The sequence below is a fragment of the Lygodium microphyllum genome, chromosome 10, assembly GCF_053477565.2.
Source record: "Lygodium microphyllum isolate KBCC chromosome 10, Lygodium_microphyllum_v1.1.10, whole genome shotgun sequence".
Classification (NCBI taxonomy): domain Eukaryota; kingdom Viridiplantae; phylum Streptophyta; class Polypodiopsida; order Schizaeales; family Lygodiaceae; genus Lygodium; species Lygodium microphyllum.
This window is the reverse complement of record NC_141144.1, coordinates 53,587,033-53,604,926: the sequence shown is the minus strand read 5'-3', so window position 1 is coordinate 53,604,926 and position 17,894 is coordinate 53,587,033. Positions and strand designations below refer to the sequence as shown.

The 17,894-nt window shown below is 41.7% G+C and overlaps 1 protein-coding gene across 1 annotated transcript in view; it reads right to left on the bottom strand.

The window, feature by feature from the left end:
• LOC148030005 (agamous-like MADS-box protein AP1) overlaps positions 1-1,381 on the bottom strand; it is a 105,640-nt gene extending 104,259 nt beyond the window's left edge. The window contains exon 1 of the mRNA XM_087687192.1: positions 649-1,381. Coding sequence (XP_087543318.1) covers positions 649-974 — 326 coding nt within the window. The 5' untranslated portion in view covers positions 975-1,381. The remainder of the gene's footprint in view (positions 1-648) is intronic.
• Between the last annotated feature and the right edge of the window lie 16,513 nt (positions 1,382-17,894).

Here is a 17,894-nt window from a genome sequence, read left to right as displayed (position 1 = left end):
TTAGACCTACTCCAGTTTACCCAGCCGACGAGTCGTGGGATCAACGGCCGTAAGTGCCAGTTACACGACCACACAGAGGATGACTTGACCACGCCGACTGAGGCCAGTCAGATTCACCTTCGTGTGGCCTGGCTGGCTCGAAATGTGCCTGTAATTGTACGATTACAAGCCACAGGAAAGTCCCACCGTTCGTGATATCTTGTGAAGCAATATTATATCTTAATTATGCTATGATGACAGTGGACGGGTGACTTCTCCGGAATCACCAACCAGTTGTGGCACTCGAATCTGACCTAATCCTAGTGAGCTACTCCAGTGTTCAAGATTTTGAAGCTAGAGACAAGCGGTATACATCCTTATTGTACGCATTTCTGTGTCAATGAGAGCAGGGAGAAACGTCGTTTTTAATGAAACCATAGAGCTCGAGCTTTTCTGTTGCGATAGCCGTAGTTCACAGGACAAATTTCCATATATTTCAGTGATGCAGCTTGCAATGAAAGAAATGCATTTTTTGCAAGAAAACGGCAGCCAGATAGTGGAAATGCAGGAGAGAGAGAGAGAGAGAGAGAGAGAGAGAGAGAGAAAGAGAGATTGTGCTGTGTGTGTGTGTGTGAGAGAGAGAGAGAGAGAGAGAGCGAGAGGTCCAACCTGGAGCTCGCAAACTCAACGAGCTTTCCGGTGCTGGAGAAGACAATGAGCAGGATGTCCTCATCGCACAGGACTGACAGCTCGTGTGCTTTCTTCAGCAGCCCGTTCCGTCTCTTGGAGAACGTCACCTGCCGGTTGCTCGTGCTCTCGATCCTCCTGATCTGTATCTTGCGTCGATGTGTCTTCATTGCCGCCCTTTCTGTAGCTTCAAGCGCCGCATTCTCGCCCTCCATATCATGACACTGTTCTTTCCCCTTCCCCTTAACTACTTCCGGCGCCACTGCTTGCACGGCAGCCATATCCATATCTACAGCTTCCAGCTTCATATTGTTGGCCCTGATAGGGCATCCGCGCTCTCCGGCATCGTCTTCTGTTGCAGCAGTATCTGATTCTGTATCGTCCTCCTTGTCATCTAACTTGTTGTCGGCCTCGGCCGTAGCGTCAAAGGGCTCCACCGTGTCTGTAATCTTGACAGGCCGCTCCTGACGCTGTTCCTCTGCATTCCCAGGTAAGGCCAGGGCTGGTGATGGAGGATTACGATTCTTGCGTAGCGTGGCCAAGGCCTTTTGAGACACCCTACCAGTGACTACCAGATGGGGGCAATTGATGGACCTGCCGGCAGCAGGCAAAATCCTCGATAGCCGGAAGCAAAGGCTGGTTTTTCTTTTCTTTTTCTCTCCCGAAAGGAAGGAGAGAGAGGAGAAATGGGGAGGAAAGAGGATGAGAGGCCGGCCTGTACATGCGATGATATGAAGTGCTGTGCAGGATGCAATGGGAAAGAGCTGGAGGACAAACACGTGATGGGTGGCAATAAAGGGAAAGAGACAGGAGGAATAACGAGACTGTTCGCACGGGCCACCAGGGCTCGATGAAACTGGTTTTAGAATTCGCAGGTCCCCATGGCATCTTCACGTGCAACTGATTGCAGGTTCACTACCAGTCTACCGCTTTTGGACTATGCGGATTCCGGAAAAGCACACCTCCAGATCTTTTTCTGATTTTCGAGGCCTTTCTTCCTTCGGTAGCACGGCTTTGGATGCTTCAAAATATATATGTTTGTATACCCAAGGCAAGGTAATTCCCAATTTCCCACATTCATCAAACCAAAGGCCAAGGTCATGCTTGAAACTTGGAAAAAACTAGAATTGGCTTGTGAAGGCTTGCTTTTCATAACCATATTGGATAAAGATTGCACCATAAGCCTCACCTCATTCATACCATGTTTACTTACATGAGGCTAAATGCTTGTGTAACATGTTCCTAGAATGCTAAAGAGCCTTATGGAAGACTTAGTGCTAGGAATTTGAATTATCTATGCAATTGATGTGGCACACAAGGCCATTTTGAGAGTAAAGCAGGTGATGATGAATGATCTAGATATTAAATTTACAATTGTAGATGCCAAGGGGTCAATGTCTAATTGTGGTACTACTTTATCTAAGGTCATTCAAATGGCCTTGGAGAGGATCCAATGCTCCGTCACTCTGAATGATCTAGATATTAAATTTACAATTGTAGATGCCAAGGGGTCAATGTCTAATTGTGGTACTACTTTATCTAAGGTCATTCAAATGGCCTTGGAGAGGATCCAATGCTCCGTCACTCATCAGAACACATCTGAAAAATCAATTTAACCATCAAATAAAATCTATCATGATTCGAAAGTTTATATAAAGTAGACTTTTGTCTATAAACCAATCGTCATTTAAAAGGGTTAAGGAAAGAGGATGTCATTAATAAGCTGGTGAAAAACTATGGAGGATTTGCAAATTAAATTGACTAAGTAGAAAGTTTTTGGAAAAACTAGTCATTTACAAGCTTCGCCTAAGAATAATTTTGTACGTAGATACATATGGTGTGATAGCCCTAAGTACGAGCACAAAGATTGTGAATCATTTAAGAATGTTATGTAAAAAAATTTGTGCTTGTGGGGCGAAGGAGGACTCCTTTTCCTACCAAGCCTAAACAAGAACCCTAGCCCACCAAGCGAGCACTCAACTAAGAAGTCTAGCTCTAATGAAAGTATCCTGACAACCTTTGAAGGTAAAGAAGAAAATATACATGGAAGAAAGGGCAATCATAAGTCCTGTCTAATAAAAGACGCAAGGAAAGAAAAAAAGCAAGAAAACAAAAGAAGAGAAGAGAAGAAGAAAAAAGGTAGGCCATGGAAAGCAAAAGGAAATATAGAAAAAATAAGTAGGTGAAGAAGGGTAACATGATCAAAAGATCAAAGACTAACACACATGCATCGTTCCGAGTCAGTAGAGATGGACAACTTAAACCTCCATAGCTACTTACCAATATAAAAGAACAAACAACCATGGAAATCAAAGGTCATAACTTATTGAAACTTGAAATTTATATAGATGGCTATCCAAACCTCTATAAAACCCTCTTTCGAGGGGTTTTTGAGCCTTTTTTACAGACCTTTTATTCCTTCGTCGATAGATATATCCCCACTGGAATGTGCGACCTTTTACACTTTTATAATCTTGTAGATGAGCCACTTGGAGAGCAAAATCCTCTTTGGGAATAACAAACACAAACTACAAGGGAATGGGATGATAGGGACGGCAATTTGTGATGTGAAATAGTGGCCTCGCTATTTGCATTGCTACTACACGCATTGTAAATTTCAATTTGTGATGCATATAATGATGCCTATAGCAATACTTAGCGATGCTGATAGCGACACTTAATGATGCTCATTTCGATGCAAAAAGCAACACTCTTTTGAGAAAAAAAAGTGCTGAAAACCCAAATGCAGCATTTCTCGGAAACATTTTCGACAGAGATTGAAAGAGAGAGTGAGAGAGATTGATGCTTTGAGAGGGAGAGGGAGAGGAAGAGGGAAAGAGAGAAAGGAGAGCTCCTCATTGCTGCCGTCACTGCCGCCAGTGTATATGAAGAAGAGGGAGAAGTGTGCAAGGGAGAAAGAAGGAAAGCTATGAAGAGGAGACACAAAGGAATTCATCTTCGGGCCTTGACATAGATACATTGCCTCTTCTTGCCTTTGACATAGACATAAAGGAAAACAATGAGAGAATTAAAAGATAGAAAAATAAAGAGGGAGGGGAAAGATAAAGACAAAGAGAGGTGGGAAGAGAGGGTCTTTCAATATCCTCATTTTTTAGTTTTCTATTTACTATCTTTGATTTTGATTGTATGAGATACATTGAGTGAGAGTGAGGAGGGAAGAAGAGAGAAATAGAGGGAAGAAGGGAGGGAAGAAGTGAGAGTGGGGGGGAAGATGGGGAAGAGAGAAAAAGAATAGGAGAGAGAGGGGCGAAGAGAGAAACAAAGAGAGAGAAATAATAGAAAAGAGAAATACGCTTGACAATTTATAGGTTGTCAAATTTAGTGCAATGGATCTCACAAAATGAGATCAAGACATCCTCTATTGAATCCACAAGGCAGGGAGTAGTGGAGATGGTCTCTCTCTTTGAGAAGTACTTGCCTACTAGCATACTCACGATACAAACTCACCTCCTGGTACATCTCGTAGATGAAGTGGAGATCGCAAGACTTGTCTATACGCAGTGGATGTTCTGCTTTGAGCACTTCATGAAAACCATAAAGGGCTTTGTGCAACAATGAGCTCGACTAGAAGATAGCATGGCTCAAGGTTTGGCTAGTGTCTGAGGCATGAGTGCATATTTTGAAGTGGCTAACGATGGTCCATTCAGATAATAGTATGTTATGGTCATCGAAGGATGATGATAAATTGATTGGAGATGTGATGGTTGGAAATGGGGTAGAAAAAAGGATGGATGGTGCCATGCAAGAGAAAGTGAATCATTTTTGTATGTTGCATCATGCATCCATGGAGAAGTGGTTTGCTGGGTATGAGTATGCATAGAAGAGAGCGGGAGAAAGCACAATCAAAATTTAAATGTAGTACATGCCATCGACCGGTTCGATATCACGAGGGCATGGATGAGATCCCATAGTTTATGTCTATGTGGTGGTTGCATGAAGTTTGATCGTGGCTTCTTGCGAAGAGGTAGAGATCTCTACCAAGAGGAGTTGGAATTCATGAGAGGATGTAGTCCGAAGGTGAACACATACATTATTTGCTATCATATCTAGATTTTATACAGACCAACTAATCTCGGGGAAGTTACCATATGTATATCCTCGACATCACATGCATTCAAGGCCTATTTATAAATATCCTTATTTGTGAATTTTTCATGAATAAAACATAACCCTTTTCTATTCAAGCTGTAAATAACTCATTTATATTACACCCTTGTATATGTAAAACATGTATAAAAATGGTATTATAAAAATACCTTATTTCGAACCCACATGATGCACACATCTATTCATGAGTAACTTACCCAAGCAACTAATCTAATAGTTTTGGTGAACATTAAAAAATCTAAAGTGCGGCATGGTTACACCACGGGCAACATTTTTTAGTTCAAGTATGGGAGCCAATGGCGAGCCATGGATCTGAATACTGTAGTAGATGAGATGGAGTATTTCAGCAACTTGCAAAATGATATCTCAGTGGATTACTGTAGCTTCTCCAAAACCATATTTGATGTATAGTGGTTTAAGATGATATTGGAAGGAGCTGGGGCAACCATTCAGCAAGGTCCATTTGAATTTCTAAAGATAGATTTCAAGAAAAGATGGATGGATCTGTGTAATATGTTTGCCATGCTATGTGAATAGGTGGATAACCTTGTTTATAAAATTTTCTACAACATGAAAAAGTCACAAAAAATGGCTCAGACATGTGATATTGAATAAATAATCTTCTATCAAAATCCCCAATAACCTCAATGGTGGGATATTGTGCCGTCACCACCTCAGAGTGCAGGAGTGTATGATGAAAGCAATGTCCCTAGTGTGGACGAGAAGAGTATGTAGGGAGAGGGGTCGATGTTGTGAATATTAGAGGATGAAGAGAGCTTGGAGCATGCAAAGGAGACAGGCATGGGTAAGGTATATGAAGAGATATGAGGCTAGGAATTTTTTGAAAATAAAGTGAACTCATATTTTTGTGATGACCTATCTATAGACCTTCCAATGTACACTGAGCTATACCAAGAGCTTGACATGAAATAGGCCAGGTCACATTTGCATTCATTTTTTTAATTTGTTGATAATCCACTTTTAAGGGTACTTTACTATATGCATTTTAATTGGCATACTTTTTTGTAGAGTTATGTTATCGTGCTTTACTTGAATCCTTATATTGATTACTGCTAATATCATTTTCTATCTTTGTAAGTTATCTTTGACAATACCCAGAGAGTAGAATGAGTTGAGTGATAAGAGATGAGGAGCTGCAAGACATATTCACATGTATGTCTCCGAATTAGATGGCCCGCTTTAGAGATATGGTAGACCACAAGTTTTCACAGACATTGTTAGGCCGTTTTGCGAGGTCTACTTCAACACACTCCAATGCTTTGATCTCTAGTAGGACAGATCAATATTTTAGATTGGCCCTGGATCGAGGGAGTGATTCTAGAAGGTGTTGCAGAGATGTAAATATTGTGAGCCCACTATCGATTCCAGAGAGGGTTGCTGCTCCTCCCTCTTGTCATGTAGGTATTATGGGGGGACCGATGTAGTGTCTCCCTCTCATTGGTTTGGTGGACACTTGTCATTTCCAAGATTTGTCACACCTATAGGGACATCTACTCCCATGACTTTGGGTTTCGCTCAACCATCCATAGGTGGTACCCCTATGGATGTTACTCTAAGAGATACTATCCCTGCAAGTATGCCAAATATACAATGGCCTCCTGGTTATGCTCAGGAGCATGGTCCTAGGTGGGAGAGTCCACACCTTAGACATATCCTGGTAGGATAGAAATATCTTGTACATGATAAGATAGGTGATGTGATCATGAAAGATGAGGGGATAAGGGTGATGTCTCGTAGAAGAGAGTTGTGTTAACAAGTGTTTAGGCACAATGTTCTAGACCATTGAAAGAATATATTGAAGGGGAGCAAGGGCTATGTAGCGGCATCTTTGCATGAGGAGTTTGCAATATCTATGGCAATAGAGAGGTTTTGTACTGCGTGGTTGATGGAGTGTATGTGTGCATACATGTCACATAGACGATCAGACCCTTACAAGGCAATCAAGAGTTGCACCTCAAAGACTGAGTAGCTGGACAAAGAGGAGTGATAGAGACCCAAGGAGGAGACCATAGACTCTTTAGGATGATGGCGAGCACAATAGGAGGCAGTGAGGGCACGATTGAAAGTAGGGGTCATACATCACACTCAAGAGTGATGGCCACATGATTTATTTGGAGGACTTTGTAAGTTTTCTTTTGTTTTTTCTTGCTTTCTTATTTGAAATATCTATTCGTACTAACAACATTATTTCTAACAATGCTATTATGTTTTCTTTGTAGTACTCCATCACAAACCGTGATCCCACAGGTTTGGAGATTCGGTATGCAGAGAGATATGATTTCATTGCACATCAATAGATTGTATGTGCACTATGGCCTACTAGGTCAATCCTCTTTCTTGTCAATAGCCATTAGTTTTTTTTGTGATGGGTTATGTATGGTAGACTAATGTCTAGTTGTTTATTTTGTAGAGTTTCTTCCACGCTTCTTTGTGTCGGGATGAGCTTTCAGGTGACAAGGATTCATAGCATGTACTTGGATTCATGGAGTGCACATCTTTTTTTTTTGGTCCTATGATGCATGCAAACCTCCTACACATAGGATTCCTTAGATATATTTATCATTCTTTGTATAAAATCACACTTTGCAATATTTATAAACATATTTCATCTTTATTTTGGACTCTCATCTCCATGGTTCCATGTAATTTTATGAGTTATTATCACTAGTCTTGTACTTATTTTATAAGTTATTAGTCTTATGGATTTAAGTAGTTATTGTGCCTATCTTTATGATGATTATGTATTCAATATGTAATTGCTTTGTAGAATGTTATGCAACACATGGTGCTATGAGTGACATGGTACCAACTTTTCTTTTCCTTTCTAACCATCACTATTTGTGTTGCTAGTTTACTACACATGTCACCATCTCAATCAGTATGTGCATATAGGGATGCAAATAGAGAGAAAAATAGAGAGAGAGAGAGAGAGAGAGAGATCAGGGGGGAAGAAAGAAAGAGAATGAGAGAAACAAAGAAAGAGGGGTGACAAGAGAGAAAAATAAAGTGAGGGAGGAAGAGAGAGAGAGAGAGAGAGGCAAAGAGGGATGGAGGGAGAAATAGAGAGAGGGGGAACAAAAATAGAAATATATAAGAGAGAGAGAAATAGAGAAATAGAGGGAGGGAGGGAGGGAGGGAAGGAAAGAAAGAAACAAAAACAAAGAGATGGAGGGAGGGAGAGAGAGAAAAATAGAGAGATGGAGAGGTGGAGAAAACAAAGGGAGAGAGAGGGAAAAGAAAGAGAGTAGGAAATGAATATATATCCATCTAAGGAGGGAGAAGCTAAAAGATAACTAAACAAAAATATAGAGGGAGGGAGGAAGGGAGAGGGAGGAAGGGAGAAAGTGATGATTTGAGAGAGAAATGTATTGTCCACTTGTGACATAAAGAAAGTAGACAACGATGAGCCCCTTGATGTTCTAGATCAAGAAGCATATCTCAATTAGCATGTCCCATGTCCTTACCCTCAATGCAAGCTTGCAAGTCAATAGAAACATTGCTTGTATATAGAGCACATATGATGATTTATCAAGTTTCAATTAGAAATCATTGATCAAGCAATCTTGCACTTTGAATTAACGGTGAGCAAAGTGTGTATTGATTATGCTTTACAATCAAACTCTAGTTGAAATAAACTTCAATAATATAAAATATACCCTAGAAATATCCATAGAGGTGTTAGTCTATCTCAAGCAATGCATTTTTTGTAGCCTATAAGAAGAGTTCGTAGCCGTATAATGGAAGGAATACCCAAGCCCATAAACTTGCTAGAGAGCACTTTGCTAACTGCACTTTCAATACTAGAAGACATTGGGGACCTTCCAGACCTTCCTCAAATGTTGGAGCCTGAGATGGATACTACGATCAATGCATCACTACCCATGGATACCAGGTCGTCTAATGCATTAACAGAGAAGCCATTCATACCATTAGATGATGGGTGTTAGGTATCTCACTTAAAGATGTTTCTTATATGCCAAAGTATACAAGCAAAGTACGGTTGAAACGATGCAAGTGTAACCAAGTTGTTTAGATATATATTACACTCTTTTGTCTTGATGTATAAATAATAACAATTTTTTATTTCTTCAAATTTGTTTGGATTTTTTAAAGGCTACTAAAATGTCATATACTACCATCTGAAAATATGATGCCCAAGTCTCGTAATGATATACGACAAGTGTTACAAGGGATTGATAGATTATAATAGCATTTATGCACATATCAATGATTGTGTGCTCGTTTTAGGAGAAAATGAGTCCATGAAAACATGTCTAAAAGTGTGGTACTCGCAGGTATTGTCAAAATGATCTGTGGGAGTAAAATGTCTCTCATAAGATTCTCAAACACTTTTCACTTATACCATACATCCATAAGATATTTTGCACATTAGGCATGGCAAAATTTACAATATGGCATGCGCAAAACATGTCCATAGATGCAATCTAGTGAATACCAATAGACTTGTGAGCATTGAGTCATATTGACTCTACATTTCCAAGCTTTGTACAAGAGCTAAGGAATCTTTGGCTTGGTCTTGCTATGGATGCTATGGATAGAGTGAATTCATTTGGACTCTACTCGACTTCATATAGTGTATGGCCAGTAGTCCTTGTGAACTACAATGTCCTACCATAGCTTCTATAAAGAAAGCATGCATGATCCTTAGTTTACTCATTCTTGGGTACTACAAAGTCAAGAATATGGATGTCTATCTTTATCTACTAGTTAATGAGCTCAAGATTTTGTGGAAGGAGGGGATTACTATGGAAAACATGAGCAAGCATTTTAGGAGGCAATCTGTTAATATACATGCAATTCTTGTGTGGATTATGCATGACTTTTTGAGATTCAGAGAGTGATCAAGTAAATGAGATTTTGTACTCATTGTTGGTATTTAATATTACTCGTTTATATTTTTGTTGACTAGATATAGATATTGTGACAAGTTTTGGAAGAGCTCACACGTAACCGTCAAGACCCATGGACCGCTTATTGTTCAAACGTTTCAAGTTAAGCGCTAATGGCTACCTCTCACATAGTCGACGCGCTATCTCTCTCTACGAGTGCAGTAAACTTACCTCCATGCATGATCGAGTTTCCTTCTCTCTCGAGCACTCCGGTAGCTGCACGATCCAAGTACAAGCTTTAAGAAAGCACAATCCTCAAGCTCCACACTCCAAGCTCCATTGCTGTGAGCAAGAGAAGAGAAGAGAAAAAGAGAGGAGAAGATGGAGAGCTTTTCCACCACAGTCCTTTACCCTCACATACTCACTCCCTCACACTCTCACACTCTCTCTCTCAAGCACAAGCTCAAGCAAGCAAGAACAAGAAGAAAAAGAAGAAGAAGAGGAGAGCTAGTTTTGGCACACACAAGAATGAGCTTCTCATTCACTTTTCAACTTTATATACAAAACCTTAAATCCCTTTTGGGTGGTCATCCCCTTATCTCCCTTTTTTATGTGTCGGTCATGCCCTAAGCCCTCTTTCCCATTGTCCTCTTATCTTCCTAGCTTCCTTTCTACTGCCCATCTACCTTTACAATTTGCACAAGAGGGAGCCTAGCGCTCTTTTACAAAAAGTTTTAGGGGCGCCTTGCATTTAAAAATGCACTTTTTCCTTTGACTTAGCTTTTGAGGCCGCCCTTGCACTTTTGATAATTTCCCTTCTTACTTCTTCCCTTATGTTCGATTTCCTTGTGGGTCGCCTCTTTTAGGTCTCGACTTGCGCTTTTCCACTTTTTTTGCTTTTTTATTTTGCTAATGTTAATAATAGGCTTGGTCACATCAAGTTATCATGCATGCCCATTATGTGGACTAAGGTTTAACTACTGAGAGTCGTAGACCATGAAGAAGATGGTCTATCAGGGGCACACCGCATTCTTACCAAAGGGCCATTATTTGAGAGCATGATTCTTGAATGACCCCTTGTACAAATTAACATCTAAAGCTTGTGTTAGTGAAAGATGGTCCATAAGGAGTCACTTCTAAAAGTAAAATATGATGATTTTTAGTTTTTTATGAGTTGCCATATTGGACACATTTACAAATAAGTCATTTGTTGGATCCCATGCACATTTTTAAGAAGGTTGGTAACTTATTGTGGGACCATATCATAGGAAAGAGAGACACGTTAGGAGCACGAATGGATTTGAATGAGGTAGGAAAGATAAAAGTGCTTTGACCACAAACAACCTTTGATGGTTGTAGGCAACTACCTCATGCTTTTTGAAAACCATATTGAGGAATATGGGAATTTTCCATAAGTTTGGGACACATGGTCAAATATTTGGATTTATCATAACTTGAATACTATAACTCCAAATCGAGTGCTCTATAGCTCAATAGATTCCATTTTTCAAGCGCTTTCCAATGATACACTACAAGGGATCGGGCTCATACCCGCGCTCCTAGCCGCACAAAATGACTTGGGAAAAAAAGTGTCGGGCCCGTGTAATAGCGCGTGTATCATCGCGGCCAGAGACATGCGTGTAAAAGCGCGTGTACAGTGACAGCCAGTCGCGCGAATACACGACCCCATACACGCGTTCTGCGCAGTTTTGCTGCAAATTTACACGCGAATCTAACAGACTATCCGCGCAAATATACGTGATTTTGACAGATGACACGCGCTTATACACGCGATCGCAGAGGGAAAAAAAAATCCAGAGAGTGCTTTTGGGTGCCTGGATGCTGTTCCAGCATCCAGCCACCCAAAGGCACTCTCTGGATTTTTTTTTTTGTGCATTGCACCATAAAAAAAGATCGATTTAGATTTCAAGACTCACTCTCTATGAATACACGATTCAATATTACTATCTAAAACTTAATACACGACTCAAGACTCACGATTCAATACATTGTCAATACATGATACATTTGTGTACAAGGGAGTCCATATGTCAAAATAGCCCATGGCTTTAATTAGGAACAAATATATACAAAGTCAAATAGGGAGCTAGGTGCAAAAAAGCCCATGGCTTCAGTTACAAAAATTTTTTGTACAACCACATCCTACAGTATTCTGAAAGCTAATCAGAGGATGATGAGGACCCTGTGCTCTCTCCATGATCAGAGGAGCTCGCATCGATATGTTCCGATGAGTGGTGCTCGCCTCCACCAGGAGCAGTGGCACGAACACCAGCAGTGGCGGCTGGATCATCAGGGGCAGGAGCATCAGCAGCTTGTGCCTGTTCAAGAAATATACTGTATGTAAGTATACATATATATGCAATTAAATAAACCGAAATCATTCATTTAGAGTTTTCAAGTACCTGTCAACCGTATGGTCTCATGGCCGCGTCAAACTGCGCATCCGTAATACGTCCCTCGTTTCTGAAGATGGCCCACGTGTCACGTCTGCTATTGCGGCGAGCATACCTAGTCTCGTGGGCTGTGGGCCCTCTCCCCATAACCCGTCGCTGTAACATAATCAAGATAGTTTGTAAGATCAAAACAATCATAGAATCAATGAATTTGGCAAACAATCAAATAAAGAGGCAAGTTACTTACGAACTCTGCCTCCCACGACTTGACGCCGCCAGATCCGAAATGCGACGATCCAATGGTCTCCATCTGGATCTGTCGTGCCTCCACATGCTGCCTGCTCTTCACGCCTCCCTCTGCGCGCTTCTTTGCCTCCTTCCACTCGCGTTTGTGGGCAGTGGCAGGTTTCTCACAAGGATAGCCACCCGCAGCTACATTCACCCCATCATCGTACGCGAGTTTCTTAAGGTGAGATCTTTTATTACTTAAGATCTCCCTTATTCGCGTCCTTCCCCATACATCCGAGAATGTCGCTCGTGGGGGATTGGGGTACCGACTATGTACACTATCTAGGACCTCCCTAACTAACCGGCTATCCTGATCTTTAAATTTTACAAAACAGTTTCTATACATGTTTGAAACTACCCCCCGCATATACTCCATCACCTCTTTCCCTCTCGCATCCATGACTACCCCGCCCCTATCCGTAACATCGTAGAAAATCTCTCCCTCCACCTCTCTCGCCTCCTCCCACTCCTCACTGTCTCCTCGTACATGCCTCCCTCCATGCCCTCTCTCACCGCGTGCCCTACTACCCCCCCACCAAAGCACCCGCCGCATAATCCTCCACTCCCGCTCTCCCTACTGCGGCGTCGGCTCTCATCTGTACTGCGGGAGTAGCCATGACTAGGGGTGGCTGCACGTGACTGTGTACGTGACTGTGGCTGTGAGGGAGCACGTGATGGTGGCCGTGAGCCCTCACGTGACGGTACAGAGGAGGGTGTGCGTGAGTGTGTCCATGCAGGGGTGTGTCTCCTCGGTGAGCGTGTATGCATAGGGGTACGTCTCGCCGGACTCACAGGCGTAGACGGCAGTGGAGAGGCTTGTGTACTTGGGGGCGCGGTGTGACCTGGGAGTCTAGGAGGAGGATGGGCATACATATACTCTGTCAGCTCCACTGGATTAGGATGGCGCCCAAAATGGTTTATCATCTCCATCATCCAAGTGGCGTATGCCCACGGATCGAAGGAAGAGCCTGGATCCATGAAGAATCTGCAAAGCGTCGAAATTCCGCCTCAATGAACCAAGCAAAACATGCATATAAAAAATAAACATATCTCCTACAATATATCTCCTCAATATATCTCCTACAATATATAACCTACAACATATATCTACCATTCTAGAAAATAAACATATCTCTTACAATACCAAACATCGAATTAGTAGAAGATCATAAGCCAAAAGAAGAAGTTCATTTCGAATTAGTGACGAAATTCATGAAAAACAAAAACTCTTTCCTCTATCTTGACGGACATTGTCCATCAAGGGAGAAATGACTAAACACATACACAAGGGTTCCTTCTTCTCTCTTTCCTCTATCTTGACGGATGTCGTTTGTCAAGAAATAAATAGTTAAGCACATATACAATGTGTGTGAATTCTATCCTCTGTCGCTTTCAAGTACACATAGCACGGGTGGAAAGAAAGAAAGCGACAGATTTGCCAAAACAAACAAACGACAATCAACCTCTTTGAAAAGTCTTTGAAAAGTGAGTTCGTTGATTCTTGCTTCTCTCTCCCTTTCTGTGTTGTCTGCACCCTTTGCTTCTTTTGGGTAGTCCAAGAGGGAGAAGGCTGGTTCGAAGAGGCAGGTTCGGGGGTTTGGAAGAGCTGGAGGCAGAGGTACTGTAGCGACAAAGAAAGAAGAAGAAGAAGTGTTTTGAAAGAGGGCTTTTGAAAGAAAGAAAGCGACGCAGAAAGAAGAAGAAGAAGTGTTTTGAAAGAGGGCTTTTGAAAGAAAGAAAGCGGCGCGCGCGGTAGGTAAACACGAAAAGCACGCGTGTAAAAGCGCGTGTAAAAGCGCAGCAGAATACATTGTAGATGCGCCTGTACACGCGACACAGAGACTGTTTATACTTTTTTTAAAAACTGATTGTTCTTGTGTATCCATTGTTTTGTGCATAGGATGTGTATGATTTCACTAAAAATTGATCCTACTTCTGTATTGGTTATTTTGGACATAGCATGTCATCATCCTCTTCAAGCAGTTCTGGTGAGGATGAGACAATGCGTCATCGTGATCGCGACGTGTGGCTGGCACAAAGGATCAAGTGTACGTGTAATCGATGTCAAGGGTGCCTTGTACGAGCGCGTCGAATTACATTGAATCACATCTCGATGTATGGAGAATGGATTCAAACAGGTTTAGAGGTGAGAAGATGTGAATTGAAAGTATTAAAATAACTCATGGTGTGCAAATTAATGGAGCGCGTTGTAATATATATACTGTGATTGAAGCAGGATGCAGTACCACACCCTAACATGGTGCCATACGCACGGCGAGAGCATGCAAAGCGTCGACGAGATGATGCTGGAGCTTCGGGATCTGTTGTCGGAGATGAGTGGGAAAGGGATGACAATAGCCCTGCACCCCACGAAGTTGTGGAAGAGGAAGTGTTTGATGACATGGTGCGGAATCTTTTTAGGGATGATCGCAAAGGTGTGGACGACAATGATATGGAACAAGAGCATCTCTACAACGCTTCATCGACACCGGTTTTTGAAGGGTGCACATTCTCTATTTTACGTGCTTCACTTGAACTGCTCAATATACAAACAGTTTATGGATGGAGCAATGCAAGTCTTGACGCATTATTGAAGTAAGCATTGTAACTTGCAAATTTCAGTTAGTGGTTTTTGGTTTACAGTATAGGGTTTAGGGTTATGGGCTAATTGATGATATTGGATGCAGGCTATTATCAAACATGCTTCCAAAGGGGAATAGACTACCCACCTCAAGAGACAAAGCGAGGCGCTATGTGACATCTCTTGGAGGATTGGATTATGATCGCATACATGCATGCGTCAATGATTGCATTCTCTTTCGTGGGACGCATAAGGAGGCTCGACAGTGTCCCACTTGTGGTGAAGCAAGGTATAGAATAGATGTGAAGAGTTTTGATGTACCTCGTAAAGTCTTGCGACACTTTCCTATAATTCCTCACATCAAACACATGTTCAAGTGCAAATCCATAGCAGAGCTCATGTCATGGCATTCCTCGCATCGATCGGATGATGGCATTTGGAGAATTCCTACAGACACTCCTGCTTGGAAGCATATTGAAGATGAGTGGCCCAGCTTTAAAACAGAGCCCATAAACTTGAGACTTGGCCTAGGTATGGATGGAGTGAATCCGTTTGGTTTCAAGAGCACCGCATACAGCGTGTGGCCGGTTGTGTTGGTGAATTACAACCTTCCACCATCAATGGCGATCAAGAAGGGACATCTTATGTTATCCCTTCTGATTCCAGGGAAACATAAAGTCAAGCATATGGATGTTTATCTTGAGCCGTTGATTGATGAGTTGGAGGAACTATGGAGAGGTGTTGCGGTAGTGGACATTAGTAGGCCTCCCTCCTCTCGACACTTCGACTTAAAAGCAGTGTTGATGTGGACAATGCATGACTTTCCAGGATACAGCGATTGTTCTGGTAAGAATTCTAACTACCTCCCGACTCTAATACTACTAGCTATATCAATTATAACTATTGACTTTATTATTCTAACTTTTATTTTATTTTAACAGGTTTGAGGACATCGGGTAAACATGCATGTCCTATATGTGGCCCTTCATTGGTACATGAGTATGCTGATGGTTTGTGTAAGACCATATTCGATAATCATCATCGATTTCTCCCATCAGATCACCCTAAATATGCTCCTAGTAAGAGGAACATTCATCCACAGACACTTCGTGCAAAAGATTGGAAGCGTATTTGGGAGTCTTCAAATGTTCTTCCTCCAGATGGCATGAACAGGTACATCTCCATTGTTTTCAATCTTGTTTTGTGTAGTCTCTAAAGTTGGAATAAAGATGACAGTCTGCAATCCCTTGTGTAGGTACTCCATTTTTCTCCGGCTACCATATTGGACCCATCTCAAGATCAACCATCTTCTTGATCCCATGCACATCTTCAAGAATGTGGGATCTAGTATTTGGGAACATGTTATTGGTAAAAGAGACAATGTTAGCGTACGGGAGGACTTGCAGGTCGCAGGACGTATGCGTCAAGCTTGGCCACGAGAGGAGGGTGGGCACGTTCGTCTTCCGCCTGCTCCCTGGATTATATCAAAGAAGGAGGAGAAGCAGGTAAAGCAAGCCATCACCACTTTGCGTACTCCCACTGGATGCATGAGATCGTTGAAGGGAGCGTTTACAACCACTAAGAAAAGAGGGGTTGAGCAACTACATGGGTTGAAGTCCCACGATTGGCACAAGATGCTCCAAGTAAGTGTTTTCCAATTATTGTAGGTTGAAATTAAATTTTGTAATGCCCTAACCCAAATATACATGTGCTCTTATGTGCGCAGTTCATACTACCTACTAGCATCGACCATTGTGCAGACAGGAGTTTGAAAAGATGTATTTATAAGATGGGCGAGCTTGTGAGGTATGTAAATCCCATGTAAGATCACCCTTCATTATACCTTGCAAAATGAATGTGCATGAGGTATAACGTACTGTGCATTTATTTTTCAGATATGTTAGTTCCAAAGCAATTGATCCAGCCACATTGGATGATGTGCGTGTTATGGCAGTGGAGGTGGTTTGTATGGTAGAGGAGACTTTTCTGCGAACCATTCTCACAAGTCAAGTACATCTCATTGTGCATTTAGTGGATGAAATTGCTTTATGTGGCACTGTGCATGCCCGTTGGATGTTCTTCCTAGAGCGCTTCATGAAGACCTTAAAAGACTTTGTGAGGCAAAGTGCAAGGCCCGAAGGAAGCATGGCTGAGGGTTGGTTGATACAAGAGTCTGTTGTATATATATCAGAATTTCTTGATCAGGTGGATAGCTCTTTGCCGCGACTATGGAGCAATGAAGAGGACTTGAGGATGACGTCTATTGTGCCTCAAGGAAAAGGACAGAGCAAAGTAATTGAGAGAACATTGATTGATGATCTTAATTTCACTTGCATCCTTAATAGTGATGTGATGAGCAGATGGTTTACAAGATACGAGGATGCAAAGACAAAAAGGCAAGCAGACAGAGCTCTCTTTCGGAGGCAACATGGCTCTCGTAAGGCGTACCCTAAGCATCTAGCAACACTTCCGAATGATATTCATGTTGATTGGTTGCATGAGGAAATGGAGAGAGCAGAGAGAGATGAGGGGCTGCATATCACGGCGGAAGAATGGGAGTATACACAAGGATGCATGTTAAAGGTACATAGAACAAATGTAAATTTGCATTCTTTGTAAGTGATTGGCTTTTCATATTTATTCACATTAATTGCTTACATAGATATTTCTTATATTTTGGTCCAGTGCACTATGTTCAATGCTATATGGTGTGAAGGCAAGCATTTTCGAACACAAAGAATAGATGAAAAGAGGAATACACAAGATTGCGGTGTCATTAGTAGCTTTGAGGGAGCCAATGGAAAAATTGATGATTATTGTGGCATAATCCAAGACATATACAGACTTGACTTTCGCCGCTTCTTTGTGTATGTTTTGGATGTCAAATGGCAAATGAACGTGGTGGAAAAAGGGCCTAACGCAATGATAAAACGCCATGCAAGTGGC